The sequence below is a fragment of the Marmota monax genome, unplaced genomic scaffold (assembly GCF_021218885.2).
Source record: "Marmota monax isolate L192 unplaced genomic scaffold, Marmota_monax_Labrador192_F-V1.1 WCK01_AAM20220418_F8-fsc00106, whole genome shotgun sequence".
Classification (NCBI taxonomy): Eukaryota; Metazoa; Chordata; class Mammalia; order Rodentia; family Sciuridae; genus Marmota; species Marmota monax.
Window position 1 is genome coordinate 6,482,270 of NW_026695218.1, and position 12,701 is coordinate 6,494,970.

At 39.7% G+C, this 12,701-nt stretch overlaps 1 protein-coding gene across 2 annotated transcripts in view; it reads right to left on the reverse strand.

Moving 5' to 3' along the window:
- Positions 1 to 738: 738 nt before the first annotated feature.
- Stambp (STAM binding protein) overlaps positions 739 to 12,701 on the reverse strand; it is a 30,779-nt gene continuing 18,816 nt past the window's right edge. For both annotated transcript variants that reach the window (XM_046432331.2, XM_046432332.2), the window contains exons 6-10: positions 12,545 to 12,669; positions 11,511 to 11,648; positions 3,851 to 3,963; positions 2,879 to 2,978; positions 739 to 1,378 (exon numbers count right to left, since the gene is read on the reverse strand). In XM_046432331.2, coding sequence (XP_046288287.1) covers positions 1,322 to 1,378; positions 2,879 to 2,978; positions 3,851 to 3,963; positions 11,511 to 11,648; positions 12,545 to 12,669 — 533 coding nt within the window. In that variant the 3' untranslated portion in view covers positions 739 to 1,321. The remainder of the gene's footprint in view (positions 1,379 to 2,878; positions 2,979 to 3,850; positions 3,964 to 11,510; positions 11,649 to 12,544; positions 12,670 to 12,701) is intronic.

Genomic DNA, 12,701 nt, shown 5'->3' on the forward strand with positions numbered 1-12,701 from the left:
CCAAAACTGCAGAAGAATTTCTGGTATCTTGGGAGTTAAGAACCCAAGAGGAGAAAAAGAATATAGAAACTTGGTTCTTTGAGGGGAAAGGTTCAAGGACCATGAGCCTAAGCAATAAAAACTGGGCAAAATTCAGGACACAAAATCTAAAATGAAGCAAAATTTTATACATTTTCAGATTCCCTACACCCCATGCATTCTGATATAGACCAAATATTCTCTCCAAGGTGTTTACTCTCCTGTCCTCACATGAGGTGTCACAAATACCACCATTATTTCTAGGCCACCTTAGGACAACACTAGGCTCAGCTCATAGAAAGAAAAATGTAGTATCAAGTACAGCTTCACACACCTTCCGAGATGTTGTCCAAGTTGGAAAGAATAGCCAACACAATAAAATGAGCAGGGTAGGTGGCTAGGGAAGATAACCATTTACTTGGAGTGTACCTGGTATTCCAAACAAAGGCTCCACTATCCCCAGATGAAAGCTTGTGGTACAGAAGGAGGAAGTGAATGGGATGACCCACTTGAGATAGCACCAAAAGAACAGAGATGACTTCATGCTCCTGGAAGATGGCAGTAGGCCGAGAAAAAAACACTGAATAATTAAAAGTGAATTGGGACACACCTTTAGTGTCAGTACCTATTTTCCCCTCCCCTTTCCCAGAACCACTAGATATTTTACTTAGCCTATTTATGTGATGCTTGATCAAACAGATCACTCTAGAACACAACAAAATAAGTTGTTATTTTATTGCAGAGGAAATATATCCCAAAATATTTGTTAAATAACACAATTCCAGACAAAAATCATTCATCAGGGTTTGTGAGTCTCACTGTCCGTTCAGATGTAGTGAGATGTGCCCCACCCCTTGTAATAAGCTCCATTAATATTCCCATAAAAAGGAAAACCCAAAAGGTTTCTAGATGGCTTCCAAATTTCTGCATAGATGCCCTCATTTAGTTCAAAGGTAGATTATAAACAAGTTGGCAGATAAATTATAAGATAGCTTAAAAGAAAAAAAGGTTAACACTTGGTGAATCCAGAAAGAAGGACATATGGGTGCTCCTCATACCATTCTTTTGACTTAATTTTTGAGTTAGTTGCTTTACTGAGATTATGCTCCTTTCCAGATTTGCCTAAAAAATATAATCAATTATTTCTTTTTAAACCAGAAATAAAAAATTAATTCTTCCCCAGGTGTTGCTACCTTCCTATTCTGTCTTAAAAAACTTCCAAAGCTTTCCAGGAAGCTTAAATTAAGGGGCTACAGTACATTGATATAGTTTTATAATTCTCAGAAGGTGTTTGAGCAAATTCTCATCGAAGGTCTGTGACGGTCACTGCTCTGTCCACAACAGTCACATGGGTACAGCTCTGCAACAGGAAAAAAGAAAGGTGAAGTCCTAGAAAATTCTGAAATGTCACTTTTCAAAACCCTTTATTTAAAATACTCATTCAAGGCCATGGTTTCCTAGTCTGGAGACCAGACTACCACTTAAGTGGCGGTTACGATAACAGGTCTGGGAATCAGCACTACTCATAGACTGAATTAAGGTCTGTCCATATATCTTGTTTATTTTTCAAATGTCCATTTGAAGAAAAAACAGTTATTTAAAAACATTAGTAAATTTTTTGGTTATTATGCCAATCAGATAATAAAGTACACCTATTATTACATGGGGGAATACACACTTGTGACATGTGAGTTTTTATAACTGGAAACCTGTACATTGGTCCCTGTTTTTTTTTTCCTGGTGGTGCAGTTTCTATTTCAACATCCCAGAACTTAGATATTTATTATGTTCCAAGGCAGACTGATCTATTTTTTAACAGATTGGTCTGAAAGTTCTTCCTCAAGGAGAATGGGGGAAGGAGGAGAGATGGGAAAAGGATCTGAAATCAAATTCCATGCATATATGATTTTGTTGGGATAAACCCAACTACTATATTTAACTCTCTAATAAAAAAAGAAAAAGCTCTTCCTCATATTCAGTTGAAGACTTGTCATTCCCTGAGGTCTTAGTCTTAGTGCTGGGAGTGGTATAAAGAACTCCAGATCTTCCTGTGGTTTCTCTTCCAAACATCCCCAGTTCCTTTTAGTGACAAGGTTCTGAGTCCCTTTTTCATATTGTCTTTTTTTTTTTTTTTAACTCTGAGCCCAAAAGAAATAGTAATACTCCAGGCCAGTGTGGAATAAAAAACACTATCACATTAGATATGAGGGGCAAATTGAAACAAACTGATTTAAGATCATCATCTAAGCTTGTTATTCACAGGACACAACTTTGGGGGGAAATTAAAACAACTTCTGAGGAAGGATATAAAATCCCTATTATCTAAGCAAAATTCTAGATCAAATATAGTTAATTTAGCTATCTTAGGTTCTTTTTTCCTTTGCATTCAAATCTCTTACCAAAGAATAGGGTTGGCAATTGGTGAAGAACAAAACTAACATTTAATTAGCCAGTACTGTTTTAGATACTTTCTGTACATTACTTCTTTTGTGTATGTGTGGGGATTGAACCCAGGGCTTCATGCCTAATAAATACATGTTCTACTACTAAGCTATACCTCCAGTACCTACTTTATTTAATTCTCTCAATAACCTTATAAAGCATGTTTTATTATTATCCTCACTTTATAGATAAGAAAGATGAGACCCAGGAAGGGTAAGTAGCCTCAAAGACACACAGTCATTAAGTGGCAGAGCTAAGATTCAAATCTGTTTAGATCCCACAGTGCTTCTCATGTCTGTCCTTATTATAGAGATCTGAAAAGATAAGTGACAAAGCAGATCTTCCAGATGGGCCAGACAGGACCATGCACCTTCCTTGCCTGCAGTACAGCTCTAATTTTTTCTAACAGGATACATACACAAAACAGAGGTGGATCCTTGCTGTGGGGATGAAATCCTTTCTGGCGACATGAAGAAATCTCTTCTAGCCCATGGTCAGTTAATTTAAAGAATCCAGTTCTAAAATAAAAAGGGCAGGTTTAGAGGCAAGCAAAGGTGTTCCCCAGCACCCCCACACTACAGGACCAGGCATGCACTCTCACACACAGTAGAACAGAGGTCATTTTAAGACAGGTTCCATAGTATGCTGGCTTACAAGTCTCTTCTCTGGTGAATGAATCATACTTAGGGAATGATTCATCACTGCTACCACACTGGTTTTGCTGGGAGAACTCATAGTAAACAACAGGTTTTGGAATGAAAAAGAAGTAACACTCTGATATAATGAGTTTGATGTTGAACTTCTGTGTGTCTGTGTGGTACCAGGGATGGTACCCAGGGCCTCACACATGCCATGCAAGTGCTCAACCATTGAACTCTATCCGCTTAGCATATATTTGAAATTCTTTAATCTCAACTCACTCAACTCTTGGAATGCCTATCACTTCAAGTCAAACACTCTTAAGTTTCTTGTGGACTTTTTCTTCTTCTTATTTTTTTTTTTGGTACTGGAGATTGAACCCAGGTGTGCTTTATCACTGAGCTATATCCCCAGCCCTTTTCATTTTTTATTTTGAGACAGGATCTCACTAAGTTGCTGAGAGTCAATCCTCCTGCCTCAGCCTCCCAAATTGCTGGGATTATAGGCATGTGCTACTGCATCTGGCTCTTCTGATTTTCTCTTATAAAAGCAACAAAACTGTTGCTTATATATCTTTTAAAACAAGCATGTGTATCATAGGTTTATCAGAATAGACTTTTAGAAAGCAGCCAATTACTGCTACAATCTAGATATTTTATAAAGAAGGAGTCTCAAGTATAAAGACCTTTTGCTGAGTCTTTCTTTGCTACTGCTTCCCTATAACACCCAGAACCAAGTCCTGTGTACTCACTCCTGAAACTTGGGGGAGCAGACAATAGCTATTGACTCTGGCAGCATCATCTGGTAGGAACAGTGAGTGTGTAGGTCGACACTGGAGAGAAAGGCGGTCTGTGTGGGATGGGTCTGAGAAGAGAAAACAAGCCAGAGAACTTTTGGTGAGGATGGGCAGTCATGCCTGGTCCATGAAGAAAGGTATGGCCAAGGCAGGACTTCTCAACAATTGGCCCTAACATCCTTTTCAAGTAAAAAGCTGTTTACAACCATGAGAGGTACACTTGAAGTTCATACAAAGTAAGGACACTTCTTCCAGCCTTGTAACAAATAAATGCAATACAAGTATGTGAAGAGACTCATAATTTATTTTTTGTTATTATTAAAAGATTTCTTATACAATATGGTGACTGCATAGTTCACTTTCTTCCTCTTCTTTTTTTCTTTTTTTTTTTTTCAGAGCTGAGAATTGAACCCAGGGCCATGCATATGCCAGAGAAGTGTTCTGCCACTGGGCTAAATCTCCAACCCCAAACAATTTGATTTTTTTTTTTGTTACAGTGCTGGGAATTGAACCCAGGACCTTACCTAGAGCTAGGCAAACACTCTCCCACTGACCCATATACCTAGGGTGACTACATAGTTAAAAACAATGTATTATATACTATAAAATTGGTAAAGATTTATTTTTCCATTGGGATGGAACCCAGGGGTGCTCTACCATTGGGCTACATCCCAAGCCCTTTTCATTTTGACATAGGATCTCACTAAGTTGTTGAGGGTCTAAGTTGTTGATGCTGCCCTTGATCCTGCGATCTTCCTTTCTTAGTTCCTGAGTAGGTGGAATTGCAGGTGTACTACCACCATGCCCAGCTGCTAAAGAAATATTTTTACATGTTCTTACCATAGAAAAATGATAAAGATGCCTATGTTAATCAGCTTGATTTAACATTCTATATTTAAAATATCATGTTGTACATCGTATTTATAAATATATGATTTTATTTGTTAATAAAAAGAAACATATACTTCTATTACACAGTTTCATTTATTTACTTATTTATCTGTTTATTTATTTATATTTTGGGGGGGGGTACTGGGGATTAAACTCAGGGGCACTTGACCCTGAGCCACATCCCCAGCCCTATTTTGTATTTTTTTTATAGACAAGGTCTCATCGAATTGCTTAGTGCCTCGCTGTTTCTGAGGTTAGCTTTGAACTCATGATCCTCCTGTCTCAGCTTCCTGAGTGCTGGGATTATAGGTATGTGCTGCCATGCCCAGCCTATTATATGGTTTTGGAAAACAAGAAATAAACTGGATGCAGTGGCACACACCTGTAATCCCAGCAGCTGGAGAGGCTGAGGCAGGAGGATTGCAAGTTCAAAGCCAGCCTCAGCAACTTATCGAGGCCCTAAGCAACTCAGCGAGACCCTGTCTCTAAATAAAGTATAAAAAAGGGCTGGGGATGTGGCTCAATGGTTAAGCACCTCTGGGTTTAATCACCAGTACCAATAAAATAAAATAAAATAGCTTATAGAAAAAAGAGAAATAAGCAAAATTTTGAATTTGGAAGAGTTGCCTATAAGTGAGGAATACAGTGAGAGAGGCAAAGGGGATAAAAGTGACTAAGAAAATAGAACAACTATTAGATCTGGTCTGTCTCTGCATAATGATAACTACATAGGTGGGGATTTTTCTTGAGAGCAATTGTGGGGAAAATCCCACTTCAGTGTCATGTATCCTACTGTATCAGAGATGCCCTCATTAGACTGTGCAGAACCACAATTTGGAATTCTTTGGAGGGTCTGATAGATAGAGTGATTTTTACCCAACAGAAAGAAATGCAGTGTTAAGCCCAGGCAAGTACATACACCGCCTTACCTCACAGATATAAACAACATAGGAAATAAGCTAGCACATTTCATTTAATTCACCCATAGGACCTTTGCAGGAAGAGAGGTCTGGAAGAGTAATGCAGAATGGAGTTAATAGTAAGCTGAAGACAGAGACTTGAAACTTTCTCACTTCCTGTTTGAAGAGAGTGAAGGTGTTAAGCAGCCTGAACACTCATGATGGGGTTGGGGGGTGGAGGGGTGGTAGGCAGACAAAAAGAAGGGAAGAAAAGAATGGGAAAAACTTTTCTCTGGACTATTTATAATGGAAACTTTTATCCCACTGGTTCATGAGGTCCAATGGGTTCTGGAATTCCTGGTGGCTGGCCAGCTGTAGGCTGTAAGCTGTGGAGCTTGGGGGAGGGAAGTATCAAAGCAAAGGGCGAATAGGAAATCAATTAGTGGGGTATGGAGAGGGCAGAGGGCAGAGCTCAAAACTTCTATCTGGGATATCATAGGGGAAACATACTGATCTAAACTATTAAAATCTAAAGACCATTGCACAGAGGGAGAATTGAATTCTGAGTTCATAATGGATAAGGCAGAAGTCAATGTTGTGCCATATTCTGATTACACAAGTTCGGACCTCTCTAAAGGAAATCCAGATCTAGGTCCCAGGTTTCCCTGGAGTTGGTGTGGGCAGGCCAGGGGACTGGTGTGGTGAGCCATGTGGGGAGCCCCATTGTGGTCCAAGACACTGGGAAACTGGCTAAGAGACCCGCATCAGGCATGTAGCAGGATTCAGACCCTTACTCTGGATTTAGCAGGTATGGAGTCCAGGAAGGAGATCTCTAACATAGGTGTGGCAGGTGTCAGGGCTGTGGAGTCACATGATATTAATGTATGTGTGTGTGTGAAAGAGCATGGACATTGATATTAGGACACAGAGCTGCATGAGGCCTGCATTGGGGACTCTAGTGCATCAGGAGCTGTATCTTACACATGAGACCAAGAGACAGGCTCACGGTCATAGGCATTGGGGATATGGAGATGAAAGAAGAGACCTCATTGTGGAAATTGCAGGTGAAGAGACTAGCATTGTGGGAGTTGGGGGTGTGGATCCCAGCACATATTGTGTCTCAGACATGGCAGATGGGAAGATGTATTACAGGTGTCCCAGTAACTGCCTCTCTCTGGAATAAAGACAAGAGGGGAGACCACTGCGGCTATCATGAGATGAATGGGGATGACTGAGGCTACCTGTAGTGCAATAATCACAGGCCTAGCAGGACAGAAGACCCATAAAGGCATCTGTGCCTCAGGCTTGAAGACAAGGGAGGAGACTATTTGCTGATATTTCCTGCTCTGACCTCCTGTTTTTGAACCAAACAGGAAGGATTCAAGAACTCTAATGTTGGATTCACCTGGGACCTGAAGAACTGAAGCTTGAAGCTGTTGGTGAAGTCATCTTGGGCATCCACTGACAAGGTAGGTGGGTTCTTCTACAACTGTGAATGGAAGGAGAGTGAATTTCTCCTTTTTATCGTTCAGAAGTGTGAGCATCTCCCTGGACAACTTAGGTTTCAGTTGTTATAGAGACTCATAAGTTCTAACTGACCGTCAAGGCCTATTTGGCTTCTGGTGAGCTCTCTCTAATCATGGAGAATCATTCATTCTGAAACAGAGGGCACATGCTGCCCAATATTTCAACATGATAGAAATCAAGGACTTAATAAGCCACAAGTAAGATGAATGATTCTTCCTGAAAGGTGTTAAAAGGTCACATGTGAATCTGAAGTTCAATGGATAGTCATTCTGAGGTTAAAGCATCACACAAGAAAGATACAGGAGTTAGGAAGCTACTCAGATTCCAGGAGCTAGCTAAATTAGGCAAAGGAGCCTGTGCTGTTTAGGAGAAGATGTTGAAATTTGAGGTAATGAGTTCAAGTAATATTTAAATGTTTATTCACTTTATTTCATTTGTTACCAACTATTTCATGTTTTATTAAGCATATTTCTTGTATATAAAATAGACAACTATATAATGACATGTTCATCTTAGAGGGGGTATGGTATTAGGTAACAAAAATTGGAAAAAGAAAGTATGATTCAAAAAGGACACCAACCTCCACTGACAGAAAATAAGTGGAATCAACTAGTATATTCAAATGTGCTGTGCAAAAACTGAATCTCTTGAAGAGCTTGTCAAAAGCATAGACTCCCACACCCCACCCCTGGAAATATCCATCATGAGAGTGAACACTTTTTGAAAGCTCACTAAATGATTCTTATGTATAGCCTCCTGTTCTTGAACCAGAAGAACCACTCCACAGAAGACCATGATGAGCTCACTAGGGTTGGAGGAGGTCTTTTGGGCAGGGTCCTCAAAGGGCATGGAAGAACTTTGGTGACTACAAGGGGAAAAAAAAGTTTCTATCTGATGATAATATAATTCTTTAGACTGCTAGGGAGCAATAGCCTGTGTCAATACCATTCATTTCCCGGTTAGTGCCCAGGATTCTAAACTGGAAGCAAACTAGGCCTACACAATCAAGCTCCCAAATTTAAAGTTGGGTAGCTTAAAAGATTATAAAGGGACATAAGGACAGAGCAGGGGCTTAATAAATAACTGTAAAACTAAAAAACAAAAATAAAAAACCTTACCTTGGTTCCCTGGTCCCTCTAGTTCTAAGCAAGTTCCCTCAACAATAGCTATGTTCACGGTGTCTACCCTGCTGGGGAGAGAGGAAAGCCTTTTCATGAAACAATGTGACAAAGGAGCAAAATGAACAAGGAGAGTGAATGCCAACGGCAGCCTCAGCACCTGGATGAGAGCAGAGTGGCCACGTGGGAGGGCCAGTAAGGGTTAAGAAGGGCTGAGACAAGAAGAGAAGGAGCTTCTTCATATGGGATCTCCAATAGCTGGAGATCAACATGTGACTATGAAATGTTTTTGACCAGGGAAGCTGTTTTACAGTTGACAAAGTAAAGAAGAAAAAAAATGATCTTTTGCATTCCCCTCTTGAAATTTTAAGATCTGAGCAAACCTTATAGTGTGCTTTTGTATTGTTTTTAATCCTAAACTAGGAAGAAATGGTGCAGAAATATCATGGGAGGTGGGAGGAGCTGAACTACTATCAATTTCATGAAGTCTAAATAGTAATCATCACAAACTTTCCCCCATCTACTCCTGTTTCTAAATCTACCTCTCTCTCCCTCCTGCCCTGCAGTAGACCTAGACTCCAAACCTTATGGAAATCAAATTTTTACCTGCCTAAAAAGTTCCCTTGATTGGCCAAAATATCATTTCAAAAATCTCTCCATATATCCATCTCTCTTCCTTCAAGTCTGTCTTAGAGGAATGGATACTTTCTACCTCACAGGAAGATGAACCTCCCTTTGTACTTCAGATTTGATATTTTCCTATTGTCATAATACCTTGGCTCTCTTGTCCTTTTAACTCTATTCCTTTGGCTCACTGGTCATACATATTCAGATAACTACAATGAGAATTGTAGAATAAATTGTAGAATGTGAATAAACCTTCAGAGAGTAGAGCAAAAGAAGACATAAAAAACACATATAATTCTGTTTACAAAAAGGACAAAACCAGGCAAAGCTAAACTATAATGTTTCAGGATACACATTTAGGTGGTAAATTACAAAGAAAGCAAAGAAGGGGTGATGAGAAAACTCAGGAGAAGGCTCACCTTTTCCAGGGAGGAAGTGTGACTGGGTAGGAGCAGGCTCCTGGCAGCATCCTATTTCCTATCTTAGGTAGTATGGGTACATAGATGTTTACTTTATGATTCATTATAGTGTACATTCAGCTTAGGTACACTTATAAATGTATTATATTTAAAAATATAAAGCTTTTGAAAAAACAAAATCAAAACACATTTAAGCCTTTTCATACTAAACAATCAAGGAAACATTCTCTAAGTCCACTTTTGCCATAAGCCACCATTCCATTTCTCTTCCTCCTCTAGAGCTAAGCTCCTCAGAATGGTCATGTCCATTTCACTATTGCCACAACCTCAATCCCCATGACTTCTTAAACCTTATAGTCTACTCCCACCAAGGTCTAAAATCCACTAAACTGGGTCTTCAACAACCTCACCAAATCCAAAAGGCTGATCCAAATCTTCACCATGCTGGGGCTTTCTAGAGTATGTGGTAGGGTTAGTAGCCTGAAATTTCTTTTTATAATATCCCTCCTCCTGTGGATCTTGTATCCTAACAGGAACCTGACTTTCTCACACATCTCTTTGTCTCATTTTCACTATCAACTAATTTCTCTGCTCCTCTCAGAAGCCTGTGAATCTCTTCTTGCCCTCAATTCTCCTTAACTTCCAAGGCTAGCTCAATGTGGAAGACTTTCAGATCCCTGCTTTGATTTTGCTCCTGAGTACCTGCCTCCAACTACATGATGACTACCTCCAACCATCTGGTGTCTCACAAGTACCTTAATTCAACCTGCTCAGAATTGAAACCCACTTCCAAAAATTAGTCCTCCTTCTGGATCCCCTGTGTCTGTTTATGAGATGATCACTGCCACCCCCATGAGCCAGGATCAAAATCTCTGAGTCATCACTGGCTCTTACTCATTATCCTCTATTACTCATTTCCCAAATCCTCTGAATTCATCTCCTCCTTCCCAAACATACTGCCATCACCCCAGCTCTCATCTTATTAGATTTTATCAACGCACTAACCTCTTAAATGATCTCCCCACCTTAACCTACTTTAAAACTACCTTTATGTTAAGTTTTCTAAAGTATGGTTTTGATCCTATCACTACTCTGCTCAAAAACCTTTAAGAGTTCTCCACTTACTAAAAGCAGAACTACTTTTCCTGTCCACCCAAGATCCTCAAGAACACAGCTCCAATATAGCAGATTAAAGCATACCTACCACCATTTCCTGACATGAACCATAAATCCCAACAAACTGTACCCTTAGTGCTCTAGGAACACAGTCTACCTATTCTTAATGCCGTCCCCTCACATGGAACTCTCTTTGGCCCATCTTGCCAAAATTCTCTTAAATCATACGAGGTAGGATCCCTCCTGCCTCTGAATTCCATGGTGCACTGTTAGTACCTCTCGAGGCCCTTAGCACACTCTACCTCATGTGAAGAGTTGTTCATTGTCTATTTCTATCATCTCTTGTATGGGACTAAAATCATATCTTACATAAATGTGTATTCCTGGGCAGACAGGGGACATGTTTTCTATCCCTCATCTACTACAATGAGGGGGAAGACTACACATAAACAGGTAAGTCAGTATTTACTTCTGTAATTGGATTAAAGGAAGATCAAAGGCACATGGGACTGCCTTGTAGGTCACTATTTCTCTAGTTCTGAATTACAAGTATGTTCAATCTTCTCAAATCCAGAAATATGCCAATTTAATTGTCTATAATTCATGCATGTCACACAATATGAAAAGCAGCTTGGTATGTGAAAGTGAGGGATTGAAAACAATAGAAAGAAAAATTAAGAAATAATCTTTATGCAAGAAATTATATTTTACCTGAAAGTTACAAGAAGTATACCCAAGATATGCAAACACTTGAAAAACTATATTGGAGGCACTTATGGTTTACATGAAGGTACATGGTGCATAATAAAGACTACAGGCTATAAATAAAAAGTTAAAAAATCACTAAGTAGTACTCAAAAATCAATGGTAGACTACAATCAGTCAAGTATACTAAGAACTGTATCCAAAGGAGAGAAAAAGAATAAATAACCTAGATACAATCCATTCAAAGAAAGAAACAAGCAGTGTCTATAACAAAGAGAAGAGGGGAATCCTCAGTGAGCTCAGATTTGCTTACATGAATCCAGCCCAGTGTGATGAGACCCTGCTGATCCTGTATGAGGAAAAGTTCTTCTTCATTCTCCGTGTTGCAATAATCAGACCCAGCACTTTGCTTGGGGATGAGAACGTGGGTAATGGTAAATTCATTCCTCATCTGCCAAAGGAAAAAATAGCTTGTCACAATTCTTGGGCACTCCTGCAACCCCACACATTGGAGAGTCAAACTTCTACACAAGCAAAGGTACTTCCCACCATAGCATGAGTCTCCTTCATGTTCCCTGAATCCCTCACCTCAGTGGTTCACAACCTTGGCTGCTAATGTGCATTTCTGGGGGGCTCTGTGAAGCCAGAGATGCTGAGACCAACCCCAGGTCCCCCTCTGATGCATAGCATGGGTAACTGCCACAGCCCTGTTGAAGTGCACTCGTGGTTCTTGAAAAGCTCCAGGTGGAGTACCATTCTCTTCCTTTGCTCATGTCTAAAGCAATTTCTCTCCACTGTTAAGTCCTTCTCATTAAGACTCAGGTTAAGTTTGTTCCACTTCCTTCATGGATTCATTCAGCAGTTAGTAATGGGTTCTTTAAGCACCTCTGTTCATTGATCTTTCCTCCTCAAAATTCCTAGTGATTGTATGGTACATAGTATCAGAATGCTATTTATCTTTTATTGTATATCTCCCATCTCTCCAGAGTGATTGGACACTTTTTGTGGACATGTACTCTGTGCCTTACATATATTTTATATTCCTAGGGCCTATCAAAAAGTAGGTGCTTAGAACATAGTGATATAGGTAGTGGCTAGATTTTCCTACTAACTTTAGTTAGCTATTTCTAACTATAATACTAATCAGTTCAATTCAAAGGACTCTGAAAAGCAACCAAATACAGAGTCAACAGATCCAAAGTGACTATAGTATATAGTTCATGGTTCCTTTCTTGGAATATTTGATGTAAAGAGACACTGGCCCTGAATATCTTCTCTGAGAGTCATGGGAGGTCAAAGAAAAATAAACAGTCTCAGTTCAAAGAGTTTTTTTTTTTTTTTTTTTACCAGTTTTCCACAGAGAATTCCACATGTTTCTACTCCCCGAGCAGTGTTGGCACTGGCTAACTGGAGAAACTGTGGACACAGCCTCCCAGGCACCACCACATGGCGCAATCCATCGATTGTAGGAACTGTAATTGAGAAGGGAACATGTCTGAGACCA